We start from the raw sequence: 24,119 nt of genomic DNA, 5'->3' as shown, positions 1-24,119 counted from the left end.
TCCCAACACAAATAATCATCCTGCCTCAAAGTCCACATTGAGAATGTGTGAAAACCTACTCTAGCCCAGCGCTTCTGCAACTTCAAGGTGCATATGAATCACCTAGGATCCTAGTTTAAATGCAGATTCTGATTTTGCAGGTGATGGTGGGCCCAGGATATGGTGTATCTAACAAGCTCCTGAATGATATTGATACTGTAGGTCCTGGTCCGTGGACCACTCTTTGAGTAGCAAGGCTGCGGTCCTGGGATAGAGCAAGGTGCAGGTGGTTGTAGGTCTTCTTCACGAAATAAATTGTGTTTGTATAAAATTTGGAATGACAAGTGTATCCGGTCATTCTAGGTGCTGTGATAAATTCCGTGTTTGTTTCTTTTATATAAGGGCCGTCAAATGACACCAAATAAAATACTTTGGAAAAGACTTTCTAGCAGGCAGAATGAGAGCCTCCTGAAGTTGTCCACATTCCAATCCATGGAAACTTTGAATAAGTTATTTTTTAGAGTAAAGGGGGAGAATAGAGTAGCAAATAGAGCAAGACTGGTAATGAGCTGACCTTAAACTAAGATTGACCAAGATTATGCAGGTGGAGCTAACATAATCACCATGGTCCTCCAAACATAGGAGAGGGAGGCAAAGTAGTTGGGTCAGAGAGAGATGTGAGGATGCCATTTTGCTGGCTTTGAAGATGGAGAAAGGGCAATGAGCCAAAGGATGCTTGTTGTCCCTAAAAACCACAATAGGAAAGAAAACAGTCTCTCCTCGAGCATCCATGAAGGAACCAGGCTCTGCAGACATCTTGATTTTAGCTCGTGGAGACTTATTTCCGCCTTCTGACCTCTAAACTGTAAGAGAATAAGTTTGTGTCTTTTGAGCCTCTAGTGTGTTATTTGTTAGAGCAGAAGTAAGAATGTAATATAGATATTCATGTAATAAAATTGTTTTGGAGGAAAGTGAATTTCATTCTCCCAGTTAATTCATTTTTATTCTCTTGGGTGAGGGAATTTCGTGTTGAAATCCAACCTTAACTGGAGGGAAAAAAGTCAATTTGGAGCTTCTGCTTCATTGCTTAAATGGAATGGAAAAAGTGAACTCCCCATTGGTAAAATATAAACATGACTCACTCACACATTCACTCACTCACTTACTCACTCACTCACTCATTCACTCATTCACTCTATCTATCCATGCATCTATTTATTTATTTTAAACATAATTTCTATGTCCAATGTGATGTTCAAACTCATGACCCTGAGATAAAGAGTCACATGTCAAGGCACCAAGTTGACTCATCCATGAATCATGTGACTCTTGATCTCAAAGTTGTGAGATCAAGCCTCACGCTGTGTGTAGAGATTACTTAAAAATAAAATCTTATAAAAACGAGGTACATACCCCACAAACTGAACCAACCAGTCACCTCTCGACTTTAGTCTTAAATATGAATTCTCACTTTGAGACCTTTGTGCTTTAAGATAAGAAAAAGTAATTCATTACTAAAATTAAGTTCATCTATTCTAGTTAATTTTTTTTTAATGTTTATTTATTTTCGAGAGAGAGAGAGAGAGAGAGAGAGAGAGAGAGAGAGCGCAAGTATGATCAGGGGAGGGGCAGAGGGAGAGAGGGAGACACAGAATCCGAAGCAGGCTCCAGGTTTGGAGCTGACAGCACAGAGCCCAATGTGGGGCTCGAACCCATGAACTGTGAGATCGTGACCTGAGCTGAAGTCAGACCCTTAACTGACTGAGCCACCCAGATACCCCTCACCCATCTACTTTAAATTTTGTCTAAATTTCTACATTCTTTTAATTCCATGCTAATTCAAACATTCACTGTTTTGATTTCTATCCTCTCCAAATGTCCTTTCAATATAAAAGATAGGGTTATTGTGTCTGTGTCATACATTCATGCATAAGAGTGTATTTGTATGAAGTAATGTACAAATGCATACATATGTAAAGGTACATATGCTCCCTACCTATGAAAGACTTGTTGGATGCACCAAATATTTCCAGATACTTAATTATTACTAACAACATCTACTTGAATTAGGTTTATAAACCCACATCACCATCAGAAAGAAGAAAACAGAGGTTTCAGGTTGATTACAGTTTTTACAATTATGTAACAGAGCTTTAAACGTTTGGGCACTTTCTTAAATTATATTTAAAAGGACTTATTCAGTATGTACTCTTAATTTTTGTATGATTCCTTTAATTCAGAAAATTTTGCATTTGGTTATTTTTTTTATGCTAAAAATGTTTACATTTTAGTTTTAAAGAGAGAGAGCAGGGGAGGGGCAAAGAGGAGACAGAAGATTTCAAGCAGGCTCTGTGCTGTCAGCACAGAGCCCAATGTTAGGCTTGATCCCATGACCATGAGATCATGACCTGAGCCGAAATCAACAGCTGGTTACTTAACTGACTGAGCCACCTAGGTGTCCCCAGAAATTGCTGCATTTAAGTATGTTTAATTTATTGTATGTCATTGTATTTCAACAAATTATGAGAAAAAATCTGTTATAACCAATAAATGAATTCAGCAGGGCACAAAGTCAACATACAAAAATTGGTTGCATTTCTGTACACTAATAACAAATGACCACAAAGAGAAATTAAGAACACAATCCATTTACTACTGCATCCACAAGAATAAAATATCTAAGAATAAACTTAACCAAGGAGGGAAAACACCTGTACACTGAAAAGTATACGACATTGCTGAAAGAAATTAAAGAAGACACACATAAACGAAAGGATAGGCCCTGCTCATTGATTGGAAAACTTACTACTGTTAAAATGTCCATATACCCACATTCATCTGTGGATTCGGTACAACCCCTGTCAAAATTCCAACATCACTTTTTAGAGAAATAGGACAAACACTTGTAAAATTTGTATGGAATCATGAAAGACCCCTAATATCGAAGCAAACTTGAAACAGAAGAGCAAAGCTGGAGGCATCATGGTCCCTGATTTCAAACTATATTACAAAGCTATGGTAACCAAAACAGAATGATATTGGCATAAAAAACACAGATCAGTGGAATAGAATAGAGAGCCCAGAAAAAAACCCACATATATATCATTAATTTGTTTACGACAAAGGAGGCAAGAATATTCAATAAGGAAAGAACAGGCTCTTCAGCAAATGGTGTTGGATAAACTGGAGAGCCTCATGCAAAAGAACGAAACTGGACCACTGTCTTACACCACAGGCAAAAAGTAACTCAAAATGGACTGAGGACTTAAATGTAAGACCTGAAGCCATAAAGCTCCTGGAAGAAAACATATTGGTCTTGGTAATGATTTTTAGGATTTGACATCAAAAGCAAGAGAACAAAAGCAAGAATAAACAGGGTCTACATCAAACTAAAAACTTGTGCTGGCACAGGAAACCATCAGCAAAATGGAAAGGAAACCGCCTGAATGGCAGAGAATATTTGCAAATCATATATCTGATAAGAGGTAACTATCCCAAGTATATAAAGAACTCAATAGCAAAGAACAAACAGGGAGCCTAGCTCAGCAAGATGGCACCACCCATGCTGTTGTGTCCCTTCTCCAAGTTGCTGGATCTGGTCAGGCTCTCAAATGGCTCTTTAATACCATCAAAGTTCTATGTTCAGGAGCTGTCACAGGACAGACCTGACTGGCTGAAAGTTGGACTGACCTTGGGCACCTCCACCTCTTGTGGATCTATCTGATCAAACAACATAATAAAGATGTTTTAGAGTATAAAAGAAGATGTAGGTTGGAATAAGTGATTGAAACACTAATATAATATACTCCGTATAGTGATGGCACCAGTCCTTTTGGATTCACCAACCTGTTGAGTTGTGAACACGAGAGAAAATGTTGCATGTGGATGAATATCCAGTTAGCATTTGTGAATGAAGACTAATGAAGTGAAAAAGTAAAAACAAAAAGAAACAACCTGATTAAAAAAATGGGGAGAAGATCTGAATAGAAATTTTTCCTATGAAGACATACAGATGGCCAACAGGTACATGAAAAGATGCTGAACATCACTAATCCCCAGGGAAATAAAAATCAAAACTACAATGAGATATCAACCTCATGCCTCTTAGAATGGATAGTATCAAAAAAACAAGAAACAACAAGTGTTGTTGTGGCTGTGGAGAAGAGGAATCTTTCATGCCCTGTTGGTGGGAATGTAAACTGGTGCAGCCACTCTGGAAAACAGTGTGGAGGCTCCTTGAAAACTTAAAAATAGAACTACCATGTGATTGAGCAATTCTACTTCTGAGCATTTATCTGAAGAAAACAAAAACACAAATTTGAAAAGATATACACACCCCCATTTCATTGCAGCATGGTTTACAATAGCCAAGACATGGAAACAAGCTAGATATTCATTGGTGGATGAATGGATAAAGAAAGTGTACGGTACTGGGTAATGTATGGAAGTGTCACTAGACTGTATGCCTGAAAATAATATAACACTCTGTTAACTATACTGGAATTAAAATAAGAAAGAAAATAGAATAGAAATTGTGATACACACACACACATATTATTCAGCCATAAAAATTAGTGAAATCTTGGACAACTGATGGACCTTGAGGGTATTATGCTAAGTGAAATAAGTCAGACAGAGGAAGATAAATACCATATGATCTCACTTACATGTGGGGTCTTAAAAGTAAGACAAAACCAAATCAAGCTAATGGATACACAGAACCCATTGGTAGTAGCCTGAGGTGGGTAGTATCCTGGAGAGTGGATGAAAAGGGCAAAAGTGTCACAAGGTACAAATTTCCAGGTATAAAATGAATAAGTCAAGGGGATGTCATGTACAACCTGGTGACTATAGTCAACAAACTATTATATATTTGCAAGTAGCTAGAAGAGAGGATCTTGAAAATGCTCATGATGAAAATAAGTTTGTAAGTAAATACTGTGATAGATGTTAACTGAGTTTATTGTGATCACTTTGCAATATATACAAATATTGAATGATTACATTGTACACCTGCAACTAATACAATGTGATGTCAATTACACTTTAACAAGATCAACAACAACAACAATGATGATGATGAGGGACAGTGCATCCATAACATTGGCGCAGGTATGAATCACAAGTATCACGGACCCAGATGTGTACTGCGGGCATTCTTAGCCTGTGGCACCATTGTCAATACATTGAGGCTTATGGGGACAATGATAAAATCAACGTTATCAGGAAGAGTGGTTAAGGAGTAAACAAGACTGATGACAGAGCCAAAGTGAAAATCGTGACTTCCTACTTTCCTCTATGGTGAAATTACATAAACGGCCTTAGATGCCAAGTGTAGTTTTATCCATCTGAATAAAACAACTCAGCATTGATTATTCCTTCAGGAAATCTAGACAAATTGTACTTGGCATGATATATGTCATTTATGAAGTAACCATTTTTCAGAAATCAAAGTTGTCCTGTAAAAGACACGGAAATTTTCAAATATGTCCGATCCAAAGTCAGAAAGAACTGTGGGAAGGTATGAAAATGGACCAAGGGAAAAACTTGTATGTGTCTTAGAGCAGAAAGCTTAGTAAACTGAGTTTTCTGAAATTGTATAGAGAAGCTGACTTCTAAGAAATGGAAATTTCAGGAAATACATAAGAGCAAATTCTGTGTCACAATGATCAAAGAATCATGGCTTTGACCCTGCAATCAAGGGCACTTCTTCACCAGCAGGACGATGGTCCCTTTTGTACCTGCCATCCCGAAGGATCTCCTCAGAGCCCCCTTTATGTCTTTGTTTCTCAGGCTGTAGATGAAGGGGTTCAGCATCGGCGTGACCACCGTGTACATCACTGAGGCTGTGGCACTTGAGTGGGTGTTCTGGGTAGCAGAGGAGATAAGGTACCCTTCCAGGACCGTGCAATAAAATAAGGAGACAACTGAGAGGTGAGACGCACAGGTGGAAAATGCTTTATACTTGCCCTGAGCTGATGGGATTCTACGTAGAGAGGAAATAATCTTAGAGTAAGAGTAAAGGATCCCAGCAAGGGGACCACCGGCCAGCAACACAGTTGAAATATACATCACTGTGTCGTTCAGAAAGGTATCAGAACAGGCAAGCTGGGTCATCTGATTGAGTTCACAGAAAAAGTGAGGGATTTCTGAGTTTGTACAGAAGGACAATCGCAGCAGCATTAAGCTTTGTAACAAGGAATTCAGGACACTCATGATCCAGGACACCAGAGCCAGCAGTCCACAGAGCCGGGGGTTCATGATGACTGTGTAGTGCAGGGGGTGACAGATGGCCACGAAGCGGTCATAGGCCATAACGGCCAGGAGGCAGTTGTCCCATCCTGCAAAGAGTGTGGAAAAATAGATCTGGCTGATGCATCCTGTATAGGTTATAACTTTAGTCTGTGTCTGTATATTTACCAACATCTTTGGGATGATGGTAGAGGTGATACAAACATCCACAAAGGACAGGATGGAGAGAAAGAAATACATAGGCGTGTGGAGGTGGGAGGCAGAGCTGACAGCCAGGATGATGAGCAGGTTTCCAAAGACACTGATCAAGTACATGGAGAAGAAAAGTCCAAATATGAGGGGCTGTAATTCTGGTTCATTTGATAATCCCAGAAGAAAAAATTCTGAAATTTGGGTATCATTGCCTGGTCCCATGTGGTGGTGGTGGTGGTGACTAGAAATCAGGGAAAAAAGATTAATGTTAGCACAACCAGACACTAGTGACACGGCAAAAAGGCTATAAGTACAATGACATGTGGGAAAACAATCAGGCATAAAAGAAAGCAATGGGGTGTTTTCTTTATAGGGAGTTCAGAAAGATCTACGCATAAGGTGACATTTGAAGAGAGACCTCATTGAGAGAGACCATGTGGTTATCAGGATTTTCCCACCTCCAGCTACAGTATTTAGGAAAGAAAGGGTATTAGTGAGGCTCTTGACATCAAGTTATCATTACCCTAAAGAAGATAGAAAAATATCCAAATTCCAATTGGTAAGATTCCTATGAACGTGTAAATGTGGCATTCTATTTTAATATGACCATTCTGTCCTGAATTTAGAGAAGTATAAAGAAGCTCAAAAGGAGACAGAGGAAAGGAAGAGGGGGAAGAGAGATCTCATAAGCCCAGGTGGTCCCTGAGAGATCGTGATGACGAGAAATCTTCCTTGGTTCTCGCTGCTTTGTAACCCTATCAATAGCCACTTGATGTCTAAGATAACTAATAAAGCAGCAAAAACCAATTTCTCTCAAAGAGAGATGAGTGATATACTGATGGTGTCAAGACACCTTTACGTATGAACATCCACTTGAAATTTGAGTAAAAGGAATAAATCCCCAATGGACAATAGGAAATATACAGCATACAAATTAGTGGGGATTTATCAAGGTGAAATGGTGACAAACTTTCCTAAGTGATATTACATGCACAATTTTGGAATCAGTAAATGAGCTTTGAATCTTGGATCTACCACGTTGGATTCAAACATTAGCTGTTTGAATTTGGGAAGACAACTAGTTCATTCTAAAATGTTGATATTCTCACTGAAATAGTGGGAGTACTGGTATCTGTCCCCTTATCGTGGTTGACAGATTGAGTGACTATAAATAAAAAGTTCAGCATAGATCCTTCCTGTTAGCATATGAATGGTTATTCTCTTTGTTCAGTTGTGTGTGCATGCATGCGTGTGTGTATGTGTGTGTGTGTGTGTGTGTGTGTGTGTGCATCCACGTGGATTTGCATGTTTGCATATGCACACATGTTTGATCTTAATTCAAAGGCATGTCTATTGTGGACACTAAAAAAAATTGGAATGCACTGCTATAATGGGAAAAATAGTTTTAGTAGAAGGCCATTGTCTGCTCATGTGGGAAAAAAGCAGTGTGAGTGGAGAGTCCATTATAGGAGCCAGGTTGTCGAGAGAAAATGTAGTGAGTGTGGGTGCTGATGTTAAGTCAGACTCCAGGGAGCCCGGGCTGATGACTCCACTTGCCTCGTCATGGTATCCAGCCCCTGACCTGATTGTTATTAATGTACCTATTCCCTGTCTATTTGACCACGCTTGTTTTTATGTGTCCCAACAGTGGATGTGGCTGGCCCTTTCCTCACTTTCCTTGGTGGTATTCTTTCCTTTGTTATCTCGGGATAACAACAATAAAACAACAATAAAAACACTCAGATCCCGGTACAGAAAAGCAACATACTTGCCCAAAAATTTGCATATAGGAAGTAAGTAGCTAACAAAGTCTAAAATCTATTCAGCTTCCTTGGTAATAAAATAATGGCTAAAATGTTCCTTGGCATAGCCCTTCATGCGTAGTAAGTCTATTTTTTTTTCTGTTGAATATCAATGGGAGAGTTGATACTGTGATTATATGTCTCACAACCTGCTGTCACAAGGGAGTATTTACCTTCAGGAGCGCATATCCTTCTGATAAATTCAGAACAAGCCAAATGCACCCCAAATGAAAAAAATTGTAAAATGCTCCCACTCCATACTCGTATCTCCAAGCCTATACTCCGTTTTGCTACCTCCGTAGCTACAAAACTCCTTGGATATGTTTTCATTTCACTGGAACCACTTTGTACCCCTTCCCCCATTCCTTCCTCAGTCTCATCCAACTGGACTTCCACTCTCACCACTCATTGTCAACAATGATCCTTGTATTGCTGAGTACGATGAACACTTATTTTTAAAGATCTTTTAAGTATAAAAAATGAAAAGTAAAAATACAACAAAAATTAAAAAAGGGGGCTCCTGGGTGGCTCAGTTGGTTGAGTGCCCAACTCTTGGTTTCAGCTCAGATCATCAACTCATGGTTTGTGAGTCAAGTCCTGTGTTGGCTCCACACTTGTCAGTTTTCTCTCTCTCTCTGCCCCTCCCTGGCTCACTCTCTCTGTATTTATCTCAAAATATATAAATAAACTTAAAAATTTTTAAAAATAAATTAAGTAAATTATTTTCAAATTTCATAGTCAACCTAGTAAAGAAAAATCTCTTGGCTCTGGGACATGCTGGTTAGGCTCTCAGGTGACCTCAGGGAAAGGTCTCAGGTTCCATTCTCTCTGACGCTTTCCTGAAATACCTGCTGAGCTCTTGGACTCAAGAGTCTATAAGAAGAGCATCTCTGATTGAGGTCTGGAATTTTCCCTGGATGGTCGATGATGGAAACCAAGGCTCTGTTCCCAGACAGGACAGCAGGAAGGAGTGAAGCATTGGTCCCCCAGCCAGACTTAGGAATCCGAGAGCAACAACCATGTCCTGTCCTGCACAAGGAGCACCATGGTTAGGATGGCAGAGGAGATATTTACAGCTCCCTGTGTCTGCTCATTAGGCACTGTTTCCATTGTTAGTCCCACGCTGGAGCACCTTGTTTCCCTCTGGGCCACTGGTCTGGACAGAAAAGAATTTTTTTTCCTACTAATTCTCTGTTCCCAGGAGACCAGATTAGAAGTCAGGTGAATCTGGCTTTTGTTATGTCTTCTCCACGCTCTTGCCGGCCTTCCAGAGGTCTAACCTCCTTACACCTTACCCCAATTTTGAGTTAACGTTTTTCTCCAAATCTAAGACCAAGGGACCTGCCTAACCAGGTCTCATGGACCTCCAAAGTATTGTCTTATGGCAGAGACGACTTCCCGGTTTCTCTAGAAAATTGCTATTCTCCTCTCAACGAGAGAGAGAGGTATGTTAATGTGCAATAAGCAAATGGGTACCGTGCTCTTGTGTTCATGATGTTTTTGACTAACCAATGAAGTGATTCATGCTGGTGACACAAATTGAGAGCTGCCATTTGGTGCTCCATGTAAAAAGTTTGTTAATTATATGATATATTTAGATCTTTTTATGCACCATACACTGAGCTCAGGAACCTATGGGGATTCCTTATTTCATTTTTACAAAATCCACTCTTCTTAAAAAAATTAGATTTTTTTTAGTTCACATACAGTGTAATACTGGTTTCAGGAATAGAATTTGGTGATTCTTCACTTACATAAAACACCCACTGCTCATCTCAAAGCGTCCTCCTTTATCCCTGTCACCCATCTAGCCCATCCCCCACTTTCTTCCCTCCTTCATCCCTCATTTGTTCTCTATAGTTAAGATTCTCTTCTGGTTTGTTTCCCTCTCTTCTCTCCCCAACCCAAATGTGGGTGGAGCTAGAATGCATTATGCTGAGCAAAGTAAGCCAATCAGAGAAAGACAAATACTGTATCATTTCACTCATGTGGGATTAAAGAAAAGTCCACTCTTATTAAAGTAAAGTTGTAAAAGTGGGGCTCAGAAGTGTGGAATGACCTTCCCAGAGTTATGAACTAGGGCAGAAGGATCTTTGACTGGAAATCCACCAAGATATTTCCAGTTCTCGAGCGCTGGGTCAGTGGCTCTCAACCAAGGGCGATTTTGCTTTCAGACAACACTTGACAAGATAAGGGAGAAATTTTTGGTTGTCATAACTAGGGAGGTCCCACTGGTGCCTAGTGGGTTCAGGCCAGGAATGCTGCCCCATGTCATACAGTGCACAGGACGGCCCCCACCACAGAGAATTATCTAGCACAGTGTCAACAGTGGAGAAGTTGAGAAACACCACTCTAGACCAGAACTTCTCCAACATTAATGTATTTATGAATCACTTGGGGATCCTGTTCAAATCTGGACTCTGATTTGGCAGGACATGGGTGGGGCTCAGAGATCCTGTAATTGTAACCATTTCTCAGTAGGTACTGATGCCACCCATCTGGTCTGTGGACCCATCTTTGAGTAGTAAGGCTGTGGTTCAGTGTTTGAGTCAGGGGTAGGTATTTTTAGACCTTTCCTACCAAGAACTGGAGCTCTACCTCCAGGTCTGAGGTTAGGTGGTCCAATGATGGACTCAGTAGGCGAGCTTGTGCATGCTCAAGTTTATATGTGTCTCTTGAGTATTTTCCTCATGAGCTGTGCTGCCTTTGGGGAGGGATGACGCCAGATAGAAGAGATGCACAGGGCAAGGTATGGGGAGAGGGTGTAGAGCTTCCATTCCTTCTCCAGGCATGCCACTCTACCTGTCTCCATGTGTTCACCAACCTGAAAACTCTCTGAACCCTCCTTTTGGGTTTTATGGAAGCTTCATGATGTAGACACAACTGATTATATCATTGGCTATTGCTGCTTAGATTCAATCTCCAGAGACTCTCCCATCCCTACAGGTCAGGGGGTGGCATGTGAAGTTCATATTCTAATCATATGATTAGTCCCCCTGGCAAGCAGCCCCTCTCCTTAGATGTTTTCCCAAAGTCACTCCATTATCCTGACAGAAGACATTTTTCTTTTAAAGTTTATTTATTTATTTTGATGGAGAGAGAGAGAGAGAGAGAGAGAGAGAGAGAAAACATCCTCATGTTAGAGGGGCAGGGGCAGAAAGGGAGAGGACAAGGGAGAATCCCAAGCAAGCTCCACACTGTCAGAGCAGAACCCAATGTGAGGTTCCAACTCTTGAATGGTGAGATCTTGACCTGAGTGAAAATTATGAGTTGATGCTTCACTGACTGAGCCACCCAGGTGCCCCTCTGATGGAAGACGACTTTACAACTCTCATCACTTACGATATTGGAAGAATTTTAGGAGCTATGGATCAGAAATGGGGATGTAGACTATATATATATATATATATATATATATATATATATTTGTTTTTTTTTAATTTAAATATATATATATATTTGTTTTTTTTTTAATTTAAATCCGAGTTAGTTGACATATAGTATAAAAATGATCAGAAATAGAATTTAATGATTCATTACTTATATAGAACCCCAGGGCTCATCCCGGCATTGCCCTCCTTAATGCTCACCACCCATTGAGCCCATTGCATCACCCACCACCCCACAAGCAACCCTGTTTGTTCTCTGTATTTAAGACTGTCTTTAGTTTTGTCTTGCTCTCTGTTTTTATCTCATTTTTGCTTCCTTTCCCCTATGTTCACTCATTCCACATGAGTGAAGTTATATGATATTTGTCTTTCTCTGACTGACTTATTTTGCTTAGGATAATACCCTCTAGTTCCATCCACGTTGTTGTAACTGGCAAGATTTCGTCCTTTTTGATTGACGAGTAATATTCCATTGTATATATACACCACATCTTTTTTTATCCATTCATCAGTCAGTGGGCATTTGGGCTCTTTCCATACTTTGGCTATTGTCGATAGTGCTGCTATAAACATTGGGGAGCATGTGCCCCTGGCACTTTTGAACCCTTTGGATAAATGCCTAGTTGTGCAATTGCTGGGTCATAGGGTAGTTCTATTTTTAATTTTTTGAGGAATCTCCATCCTGTTTTCCAGAGGGGTTGCACCAGTTTGCATTCCCACCAGCAGTGCAAAAGTATTCCTCTTTCTCCACATCATGGCCAACAACTGTTGTTGCCTGAGTTGTTAATGTTAGCCATTCTGACAGGTGTAAGGTGGTATCTCACTGTGGTTTTGATGTGTATTTCCCTAATGATGAGTGATGTTGAGCATTTTTTCATGTGTCTGTTAGCCATCTGGATGTCTTCTTTGGAGGAGCGTCTATTCATGTCTTTTGCCCATCTCTTCACTGGATTATTTGTTTTTTGTGTGTTGAGTTTGAGAAGTTCTTTATAGATTTTGGATACTAGCCCTTTATCTCATACATCGTTTCCAAATATCTTCTCCCATTCCATCAGTTGCCTTTTAGTTTTGTTAATTGTTTCCTTCACTGTGCAGAAGTATTTTTTATCTTGATTGGGTCCCAATAGTTCATTTTTTCTTTTGTTTCCCTTGCCTCCAGAGACATGTCAAGTAAGAAGTCCCTGTGGCTGAGGTCAAAGAGGTTGTTGCTTGTTTTCTCCTCTATGACTTTGATGGCTTCCTGTCTTGTGTTTAGGTCTTTCATCCATTTTGAATTTATTAATGTGTATGGCGTAAGAAAGTGATCCAGGTTCATTGTTCTGCATGTCACTGTAGAGTTTTCCCAAGTCTGTCTTTTTTCCAATGGATATTCTTTCTTGCTTTGTCAAAGATTAGTTGGCCATACATTTGTGGGGCCATTTCTGGGTTCTCTGTTCTGTTCCATTGATCTATGTGTCTGTTTGTGCCAGGACCATACTGTCTTGATGATTATAGCTTTGTAATACAGCTTGAAGTCCGAAATTGTGATGCCTCCAGCTTTGATTTCCTTTTTCAGGATTGCTTTGGCTATTTGGGGTCTTTTCTGGTTCCATACAAATTTTAGAATGGTTTGTTCTAGGGACACCTGGGTAGCTTCGTTGGTTAAGCATCTGACCTTGACTCAGGTCATGATCTTGCAGTTCATGGGTTTGAGCCCCACATTAGGCTCTGTGCTGACAGCTCAGAGCCTGGAGCCTGCTTCAGATTCTGTATCTCTCTCTCTCTCTCTCTCTCTCTCTCTCTCTCTCTCTCTCTCTCACACACACACACACACACACACACACACACACACACACACTGTCTCTCTTTCAAAAATAAATAAACATTAAAAAAGGATTGTTTGTTCTAACTCTGTGAAGAATGCTGGTGCTATTTTGATTTGGATTGCATTGAATTTATAGATTGCTTTGGGTAGAATTGATATTTTAACAATATTTGTTCTTCCAATTCAGAGGCATGCAATTTTTTCAGTTTTTTTTTGTGCCTTATTCAATTTCTTTCATAAGCTTGCTATAGTTTTCAGTGTATAGATTTTTTACTTCTTTGGTTAGGTTTATTCCTAGGTATTTTATGGTTTTTGGTGAAATTGTAAATGGGATCAATTCTTGACTTCTCTTTCTTTGGCTTTATTTTTGGTGTATAGAAATGCAACTGATTTCTGTACATTGATTTTATGTCCTGCGACTTTGCTGAATTCATGTATCAGTTCTAGCAGTATTTGGATTTTCCACATGGTGTGTCATGTCATCTGGGAAGAGTGAAAGTTTGACTTCCTCCATGCCCATCTGGATGCCTTTTATTTCTTTGTGTTGTCTGATTGCTGAGGCTAGGACTTCCAACACTATTTTGAATAACAATGATGAGAGTGGACATCTCTGTCATGTTCCTGATTTAGTGGGAAAGCTCTAAGTTTTTCCCCATTGAGGATGTTATTAGCAGGGGGTCTTTCCTGTATGGCCTTTATGATATTGAGGCATGATCCTTCTATCCCTACTTTCTTGAGGGTTTTTAACCAAAAAAATGCTGTAGTTTGTCAAATCTTTTTTTCTGCATCTATTGATAGGATTATGTTTTTTATCCTTTCTTTTATTAATGTGATGTAACACATTGATTGATTTGTGGATATTGAAGCAGCCCCGCATCCCAGGAATAAATCCCACTTGATCGTGGTGAATAATTCTTTTAATGCACAATTGGATCCAGTTTGGTAGTATCTTGTTGAGAATTTTTTCATTGATGTTCATCATGGAAATTGGTCTCTAGTTCCCCTTTTTAGTGGGGTCTTCATCTGATTTTGGAATTAAGGTAATGCTAGCTTCATAGAAAGAGTTTGGAAGTTTTCCTTCCATTTCTATTTCTTGGAGCAACTTCAAAGGAATAGGTGGTAACTCTTCTTTAAATGTTTCATAGAATTCCCCTGGATAGCCATCTGGCCATGGACTCTTGTTTGTTAGTATATTTGTGATTACTGATTCAGTTTCTCTACTGGTTATGGGTGTGTTCAAATTTTCTATTTTTTCCTGTTTCAGATTTGGTAGTTTATGTATTTCTAGGAATTTATCCATTTCTTCCAGATTTCCCAATTTGTTGGCATATAATTTCTCCTAATATTCTCTTATTATTGTTTGTATTTCAGCAGTATTGGTTGTGATCTCTCCTCTTTAATTCATGATTTTATTTATTTGGGTCCTTCCCTTTTTCTTTTTGATCAATCTGGTTAGGGGTTTATCCATTTTGTTAATTCTTTCAAAGAACCAGCTCCTAGTTTCATTAATCTGTTCTACTGGTATTTTGATTTCTATGTCATGGATTTCTGCTCTAATCTTTATTATTTCCCTTCTTCTTCTGGTTTTGGGCTTTACTTGCTGTTTTTTTTCTTCCCAGCTCTTTTAGGTATAAGGTTAGGTTGTGTATTTGAGACCTTTCTTCCTTCTTTAGGAAGACCTGGATTGCTATATACTTCTCTCTTATGACTGCCTTTGCTTCATCCCAGAGATTTTGGTCTGTGGTGTTTTCATTTTCATTGACTTTCATGTACTTTTTAATTTCCTCTTTAATTTCTTGGTTAATCCATTCATTCTTTAGTAGGATGTTCTTTCATCTCCAAGTATTCACGGTCTTTCCAAATTTTTTTCTTGTGGTTGATTTCAAGTTTCATAGCATTGTGGCATGAAAATATGCGATGTATGATCTGGATCTTTTTGTACTTGTTGAGGGCTGATTTGTGTCCTACTATGTGACCTATTCAGGAGAATAGGTGTATACTTGAGAAAAATGTGTATTCTGCTGCTCTAGAATGAAATGTTCTGAATATATCTAAGTCCATCAGGTCCAGTGTGTCATTCAAAGCTATTGTTTCCTTGTTGATTTTCTGCTTACATGACCTGTCCATTGTTGTTATTGGGGTGTTGAAGTCCCCTACTATTATGGTATTCTTATCAATGAGTTTCTGTATGTTTGTGATTAATTAGCTTATACATTTGGGTGTCCACGATGGGGGCATAAATAGCTACAATCGTTAGATCTTCTAGGTGGACAGACCCCTTAATTATGGTATAATGTCTTTTTTTCAACTCTTGTTACAGTCTTTGTTTTAAAATCTAGTTTGTCTCATGGAAGTATTGCTGCTTCAGCTTTCTTTCGACAGTCATTGGCATCATAGATTATTCTCCATCCCCTTACTTTCAATCTGCAGGTGTCTTTAGGTCTAAAATGGGTCATTTGTGAGCATCATAAAGAGGGATCTTGCTTTCTTATCCATTCTGATACCCTATGTCTTTTGAATGGAGCATTTAGTCCATTGACATTTAGAGTGAGTACTGAAAGATATGAATTTAGTACCATGTGTTGCCTGTAGAGTTGGTGTTTCTGGTGATGTTCTCTGGTCCTTTCTAGTCTGTGTTGTTTTTGGTCTTTTTTTGTTTTGTTTTGTCTTTCTCCAGTCAAGGAGTCCCCCTTAAAGTTTCTTTCAGGGCTGATTTAGTGGTCATAAACTCCTTTGGTTTCTGTTTTTCTGGGAAACTCTTCATCTCTCCTATTTTCAATGACAGCCTTGCTGGATAAAGAATTCTTGGCTGCATAGTTTTCCAATTCAGCACGTCAAATATATCCTGCCATTCCTTTCTGGACTGCCAAATTTCTGTGCATAGGCTTGATGTGAACCTGATCAGTCTTTCCTTATAGGTTAAGGATTTTTTTCCCTTGCTGCTTTCATAATCTTTTCTTTTCTGTGTATTTTGCAAATTAGACTATGATATGCCTTGTTGATGGTCAGTTTTTGTTGAATCTAATGGGAATTCTCTAAGCCTCTTGGATTTTGATGTCTGTGTCTTTCCCCAGATTAGGAAAGTTTTCCATTATAATTTGGTCACATAAACCTTCTGTCACTTTTCTCTCTCTTCATTTTTTGGGATTCCTGTGATTCAGATGTTATTCTCTTGTAATAAGTCACTGAGTCTTGTATTGTGATCTTTTGCCTTTTTTTCCCTCTTTTTTTCTGCTTCATTATTCTCCATAATTTTATCTTCTAAATAGCTGATTCCCTCTTCTGCTTCATCCATCCTTGCCATTGTGGCATCCTTTTGAGATTACTTCTCATTATACCTTTTTAAATTTTAGCCTGCCTAGATTTTGTTTCTTTTATCTCCACAGAAAAGGATTCTCTGGTGTCTTCTATGCTTTTTTCAACACCAACTAGTATTCTTATTGTGGTTCTAGATTGTAGTTCAGACATCTTTCTTATATCTGTATTGATTAAGTCCCTGGCTATCATTTCTTCCTGTTTTTTGTTTTGGGATGAATTCCTTCATTTTTTCATTTTGGAGGTAGAAAAAAATTAAAAGATTAAAATGAAAAAATTAAAAACAAAACAAAAAATCAAATAAATAAAGTTAGGTCCTAGTGTTTTTGGTTTGCTTATTGAAATAAGCTTGATAGAATAGAGATAAGTGGGAAAGGAAGTGGAAAGGTAAGAAAAATGAAAAATTTAAAAGCATTTATGTAATAGAATAGAATAAAGAAACAGAAATAGAATAAAAAATTTAAAAAATAAAAAATAAAGTAAAAAATAATTTCCTTTCTTTATCCAAGTTATATTTAGAAAAGAAAGAATAAAAAAAACAATTTAAACAAAAACAGAAACAAAGAAAATGAACAAACAAATGAACCAGCAAATAGAATGAAACCCAAATGGGGTTTCACCTAGTTTCCCCTAGAACTGAAACTAGGAAGTACTCTCTAGTCTGTACACTAAGCAGGTGGAGTGACTGGGGGATGGGCTTGGAGGGTGCAGTTGGCAGAGCTTTTTGTAATGGCTTTGTTCTCCATTAGGTTGTGATGCTTGGCTTATTGTGGTGGATCCAGGTGTGAGAGATGGAAATTGTTTCCACCCACTTCCCTAGTTTCTGTGGCAGGAACTTCGTGCTCTCATCCACCTGTGATCAAGAGCCTCTCCTTTCTCAGGCCTCTGCCCACTCCTCCTCTCTACCCTGTCCCTGTCCAAGCTGCCTGCCTGTCAGGCAGCATCTCCCTCCAGAGTTTTGTCTCAGTTGGGGTTGTGTTTCAAAACTTCACACTTTAGAGACCCTTGTGCCTTTGACCCACTCTGACTCTCTTGGGGAGGATCTCACTGAACAATGACTGGGTGCTGGTTTGTCTCACAAAATGTTCATGTGACTGTGCAGTGATAGAGTTTCAGAGATTTTGGCAAATCACAACACACAGCCGGTGCCAGATGTCACTGCATTCTGGCGTCTTTGTCCCAGTACCAGCAAATGTGGCTGCTCTCCAGGTTCTGCTGGGACCTTTGCCTATGGGGAGGCCGTATGGCCTCTACCAAATGCACTCCAAGCAGGGGGATGACTTCTTCCTGTGTGTGACACCCCTCAGGCCCACTCCTGATCCTGGGAATTCATCTTGCTTCCTCACCAGAGCACCCTCAGACACTGAGCGCCAAAACTTCAGACTCTGCACTCCACTGTATACAGAATTCTGATGGTACCAAAACCCTCTCTTTTCTTTGTGTCAATAGTTCGATTGTCCATTCCCCTGAAAGTGTTTTCACTCTTTCTCTCTCTTTCTTTCCAGCTGCTTTTCTTGCACCATCCTGATATGCTGTTCTCTTCCCCTTTCCCTTTTTCTCTCTGTCTTCTCCCTGCAAATGGCTGCCTACCCTCTGCAGCTTTTTTTTCTTCCCCGGTTCACCTCTCTGTCCCACGCACCTGCTGAGTTCTGTGGCTCAAGTCATGCAGACTGTTGTGTTAATCATCGGATCCATTTCCTAGATGTTCAAAATGGTTTCGTGCTGATTTAGCTGCGTTTCAGGGATGAGACAAGCTCAAGGTCTCCATGCTGCTCTGCCATCTCAACTCCTCTCCCCAAATATATATTTTTTATTAGAAATCCTAAGACCACAGTTATAAATGTAATACTGGATGAATCCTTAATTGGATTTCTTTCATTATACTTCCAGTTCTCAAACCTCAGCACCATGGTTCTCAATCAGGCATGATTTTGCCTCTGTGGATATTTGGCCATGTCTTAAGGGATGCTGTCAAACCTCTATAACCCAAAGGACAGCACCCAGCACAAATATTTACCCAGCTCCAAATGTCAACAGTGAGTAGGTGAAAAATACAGCTCTATCTTCATTGTGTGTGCAAACCACCAAAGTTTGTAGTTAAAATGCCCTGACCTGATTCATCAGGTCTCCGGGATTCCAGGGAGTTTGTCCTTCTACAAACAACCAGGTGGTGATGATATTGCATGTTCTGATCTATGGATCACAGGTAGAGAGCAAGTCTGTGCTCCTGTGTTAGAGTCACATGTAGGTAGTTTTAGGTCTTCTCCACCAAGAATCTTCTGTGTTTGTCATTTTGAAAGAAAAATTGTTTTCTTTTAATATTTATCTTTATTTTGAGAGAGAAGGAGAGAGAGAGAGAGAGAGAGAGAAAGAGAGAGACAGAGAGAGAGAGAGAGATTCTAGGCTGTCATCATAGAGACAGCTGTTGGGCTTGATTTCACTAACCATGAGATCATGACCTGAGCCAAGGTCAAGAGTTGGACAGTTAACTGACTGAGCCACCCAGGTGCCCCTGAAAGAAATGTTTTTCACACAATTCTATAGGTGTTGATGAATTCTATGGTCAATGAGTGACATCAATTATTTTATATTTGAAAAAAACACTTTGTAGGCTTCCAAAGGTGTCCCAATCCAAAGAACTTTTGAAAATATTTGTTTACAGAGCAAGGGGAATGTGGCCAGTAGATGGCATAAAGCTGCTAATCACTGATCTTTATATAAAAAAGATTGGCCTGGATTATCTGGATGGAACTAATGTAATCACAGGTGTCCTCCAAATGTGGGAGGGGGAGGACAAAGATTTGGAATCAGAGAGACATTTTCAGACTCTACGCTGTTGGCTTTGACGTTGGAAGAAGGGCCATAAGACAAGAAATGCAGATAGCCACTAAAAAGGGAAAAAGGAAATGGAGTGAATTCTCCTCTAGAGTGTCCAGAAGGATCACAGCCCTGCAGACCTCTTGATATTAGCCCAATGAGACCCATTTCAGGCTTCTGACCTTCCACAAACTTCGGATAAATCTTTGTGTTAAGCCACGAGTGTGATCATTTGTTTCTGCAGCAACAGGAATTGATTACAGACATTTGTTTGGAAAAATATTGCGTGTAGGAACAGAGTTTGAGCATTTCAGCTCATTCAGTGAACTTTCCCTAGGGTCAAGGCATTTGGTATGGACATCCCACATTAAATGGATAGAGAAAACTAGTTTTAGTTTGGAGATATATTGACTCATTCGCTGGACAGTGATATCCCACTGCATAAATATAAACGTGGTTTTGACTCAGAGGCCTTTGAAAATTTGAGATAGAAAACATTTCCCTATTAAAATTAAGGTCTTTCACTCTACTTTAAACTTTTGTGTCAAAATTCTACATTCTTTCTATTTTATGTTGATTCGAATGTTTATTCTTTTCATTTTTGTCCCCTCCATCTTTCAGGTTTTCTTTCACCATAACAGATGGGATTTCAATAACTCTCTTATGTCTACTCGTATATGTGTGGACACATTTATTTGACAGAAACATGTATACAAATGTACACACACATATACATACTCAGACTCCTAACCTTGAACATTTTCTTTGGACTTGACCAAGTGCTTCTACACGTTTCATTTATTCCTGACACCACCTGCCTGAAGTTAGGGCTCATTGCCCCACATTCCCTTCAGAAATAGGGAATAGTTAACATATAGGGTGATAATGATTTCAGGGATAGTTAACATAGGGAATAGTTAACATATAGGGTGATAATGATTTCAGGAGTGGAATTTAGTGATTCGTCACTTATATATAACACCCAGCGCTCATCTGAACATGTGCCCTCCTTTATGCCTATCATTCATTTAGTCCACCCCCCCACCCACCTCCCCTCCAGCAACCCTCAGTTTGTTCTCTGTATTTAAGAATCTCTTATGGTTTGCCTCCTTCTCTCTTTTTATCTTATTTTTCCTTCATTTCCCTTATGTTCATCTGTTTTGTTTCTTAAATTCTACATATGTGGAACCATAGGATATTTGTTTTCTTCTGAATTATTTTGCTTAGCATGGTACTTTCTGGTTCTGTCCACGTGTTGCAACTGGCAATATTTCATTCCTTTTGATCGCTGAGTAATATTCAATTATATATGTATATATATATATGTGTATATATGTGTATATATATATATGTGTATATATATGTATATATATACACATATATACACACACACACACACATACGACACATCATCTTTATTCATTAAACAGTTGGTGGACATTTGGGCTCTTTCCATAATTTGGCTATGGTTGATAGTGCAACTATAAACATTGGGATGCATGTGCCCCTTTTAATTAGCATTTTTGTGTCCTTTGGATAAATACCTCATAGTGCCATTGCTGGGTTGTAGAGTAACTCCAGTTCTTATTTTTGAGGAACCTTCATATTATTTTCCAGAGTGGCTGCACCAGTTTGCATTCTCACTAGCAGTGCAAAAGCATGCCCCTTTCTAGGAAATCTCTTTCAAGACGGCTTTGGGAGACACCTGGGTGGCTCAATCAGTTGAGCATCCAACTCCAGCTTAGGTCATGATCTGACGGTTTGTGAGTTCGAGCCCCACATCGGGCTCTGTGCTGACAGCTCAGAGCCTGGAGCCTGCTTTGGATTCTGTGTCTCCTTCTCTCTCTCTGCCCCTCCCCTGCTTGCGCTGTCCCCCAAATAAATAGATATTAAAAAAAGAGAAGGTTTGGGATCACCATTGTCACCTCTCCTATACTGAAATGCAACTGGACTCAATTCCATGAAACTTTCATCTCCTTCATAAATAGTATGTCGCTCTTCTGTTCCATCTCCTGGTCCTACTTGGCACTCATCAAGTGGGTTGTGGGATGCCCCTCAGGAGGGCATCTGCAACAAGGACAAAGTGTGAGCAGTGGCACAGAAGCCAGGGTGTCCCCTTTCTGTGTCCTTCGCTGCAGGAGTCTCACCCCTTGCCCTGCAGAGACAGTCCCATGTTTCCCTATAAACTTAATTTTTGTATGCCTCCTGTAATTCAGCAAATTGTATACATTAAATATATGCAGCGTATCATATGCAATTGTACTCCAGTGAATCATAGTTTTAGGGGAGACATGGACATTTTTAGGAAGAAACAGGAACACAAGGAAATAGGAAACATAAGTATGCAAATGATTTTTGGCCCCAGTGATAGACCCCCTGACACACGGATGCCAGTCTCACATCGTCAATAAGCAAATGTGTAGCAGGAAAACATTCGTTTGCATAGTAACAGATGCATGACTGAAATTTTGCTTAATCTCTGACTCTGTGGTCATATTATGTCAAATTATTTCTTGGAATTTGTGTTTCTATGTAGACCACACCTGGAGACATGTATCTGATTATCACTTTTCCTAGTGATTACGTGAACACTGAATAAGAAAACAGTATCCTAAGGAGAATAAAGCCCAATGACTTGTTATAAAACACACCATAGGTTAAAGTCTACATTTTCAGGAAGAACAGATATCTAAAGGAATGATGGACACAGAAGTGGTGAGTTGTCCTTTCAGACTTTCGTCTCTTATGGAATTTTATAATTTGGGCCAAATGTGGTTTTTTCCATCATGTAGTACAACTCATGATTATTTTTTAGTAAAACAAAAGAAAAATTGCTCAGGATGATATATTTCATTTAAGAAGAGGGTATTCTTAACAAATCTATAGAATCTCACAGAATAAATGGGAATTTCCAATATCGTCCAAAATTGGGAATGAATTCAGAAGAGTAGGAAAACAACTAAGGGAAACACTATTAAACACCAGAGTGCAGAAAGGGTAATACAGATGTTACCTAAAGTGTACAGAGAAGTTGTTGTTGAAGAAAGAGATGTTCCAGGAAATCAATAGAAGTAGCAACTTCTACTTCCACAATCTGATCAAAGAATTGCCACTTCTGGCTCTCAAGCTTTGAGTTCTGCCATCAGGTACAATTGCCCCAGGGCAATTGGTCCTTTCATAGTTTCCTTTCCAAAGGATTTTTTCAGAACCCTCTTTATGTCTCTGTTCCTCAGGCTGTAGATGAAGGGGTTCAGCATGGGCGTGACCACTGTGTACATCACCGAGGCTGTGGCACCTGAGTAGGAGCTCTGGGTAGCAGTGGGGCTAAGGTACACACCTAGGCTTGTACAGTAAAATAAGAAGACCACAGAAAGGTGGGATGCACAGGTGGAAAATGCTTTATACTTGCCCTGAGTTGATGAGATCCCACATATGGAAGAAACTATCTTAGAATAAGAGTAAAGGATCCCAGCAAGGGGGCCCCCACCCAGCAGCCCAGCTCCAAAATACATCACCATGTTATTAAGAAAGGTGTCAGAACAGGCAAGTTGGACCACTTGTTTAATTTCACAGAAGAAGTGAGGGATTTCCAAGTCTGTACAGAAGGACAGTCGCAGCACCACTGAGGTTTGTAACAAGGAATGCAGGACACTCATGATCCAAGACACCAGAACCAGCAGCCCACAGAGCCGGGGGTTCATGATGACCGTGTAGTGCAGGGGGTGACAGATGGCCAAAAATCGGTCATAGGCCATCACGGTCAGGATGTAGTTGTCCAATCCCGCAAAGAGTAGGAAAAAATACATCTGGGTGATGCAGTCCTCATAGGTTATGACTTTGCTCTGGGTCTGGATGTTCCAGAGCATCTTCGGGATGGTGGTGGAGGTGAAGCAAATGTCTACAAAGGACAGGTTGGCCAGGAAGAAGTACATGGGTGTGTGGAGGTGGGAGTCAGAACTGATGGCCAGGATGATGAGCAGGTTCCCAAACACAGTGATCAGGTACATGGAGAGGAAAAGCCCAAATATGAGGGGCTGGAATGCTGGTTCCTCTGAAAATCCCAGAAGAAGAAATTCTGAAATGGCTGTAAGGTTCCTTGGCTCCATGGGTTGGAGATGACTACCAGGACACAGAGAAATAAATGACTAATTTTCACACAAGCTAGTAACCTAGCGTGAGAACTACCATTTATACTTTAGAGTCAGGAAATACATTTCTTTTAAAAAATTTTTAAATATATTTTATCCTCAAATTGGTTTCCATACAGCACCCAGCGCTCATCCCAACAGGCGCCCTCCTCAATGCCCATCACCCACTTTCCCCTCTTTCCCACCCCCATCAACCCTGAGTTTGTTCTTTGTATTTAAGAGTCTCTTATGGTTTGCCTCCCTCCCTTTCTGTTTGTAACTCCCCCCCCCTGCCTTCCCCTATCCCATGGTCTTCTGTTAAGTTTCTCAAGATCCACATATGAGTGAAAACAATATAGGTATATGGTCTCAACCCCATTAGGGCATCCCTAGCAGAAATTCCATTTCTACTCTCAATCGGCTCCTTGAGCATAATGTATGG

The 24,119-nt window shown here is 39.7% G+C and overlaps 2 protein-coding genes and 1 pseudogene across 2 annotated transcripts; 1 reads left to right on the top strand and 2 right to left on the bottom strand.

Annotated features, from left to right (window-relative positions):
• The first annotated feature begins 3,529 nt into the window (after positions 1-3,529).
• Positions 3,530-3,759, top strand: LOC125161135 (NADH dehydrogenase [ubiquinone] 1 subunit C1, mitochondrial-like; annotated as a pseudogene).
• A 1,917-nt stretch (positions 3,760-5,676) lies between these two features.
• Positions 5,677-6,645, bottom strand: LOC125148898 (olfactory receptor 7A17-like). The gene has a single exon (XM_047827352.1). The coding sequence runs from the start codon at positions 6,643-6,645 to the stop codon at positions 5,677-5,679; it is 969 nt and encodes a 322-aa protein (XP_047683308.1).
• A 16,182-nt stretch (positions 6,646-22,827) lies between these two features.
• On the bottom strand, positions 22,828-23,656 carry LOC125161170 (olfactory receptor-like protein OLF4). Its single transcript, XM_047850821.1, is given in 2 exon segments — positions 22,828-22,881; positions 22,883-23,656. Coding segments are annotated over 2 exon segments (828 nt in total).
• Positions 23,657-24,119: the final 463 nt, after the last annotated feature.

The sequence above is a fragment of the Prionailurus viverrinus genome, chromosome A2 (genome assembly GCF_022837055.1).
Source record: "Prionailurus viverrinus isolate Anna chromosome A2, UM_Priviv_1.0, whole genome shotgun sequence".
Lineage (NCBI taxonomy): Eukaryota > Metazoa > Chordata > Mammalia > Carnivora > Felidae > Prionailurus > Prionailurus viverrinus.
The sequence above is the reverse complement of the archived record's forward strand: the minus strand, read 5'-3'. Positions and strand labels throughout refer to the sequence as shown.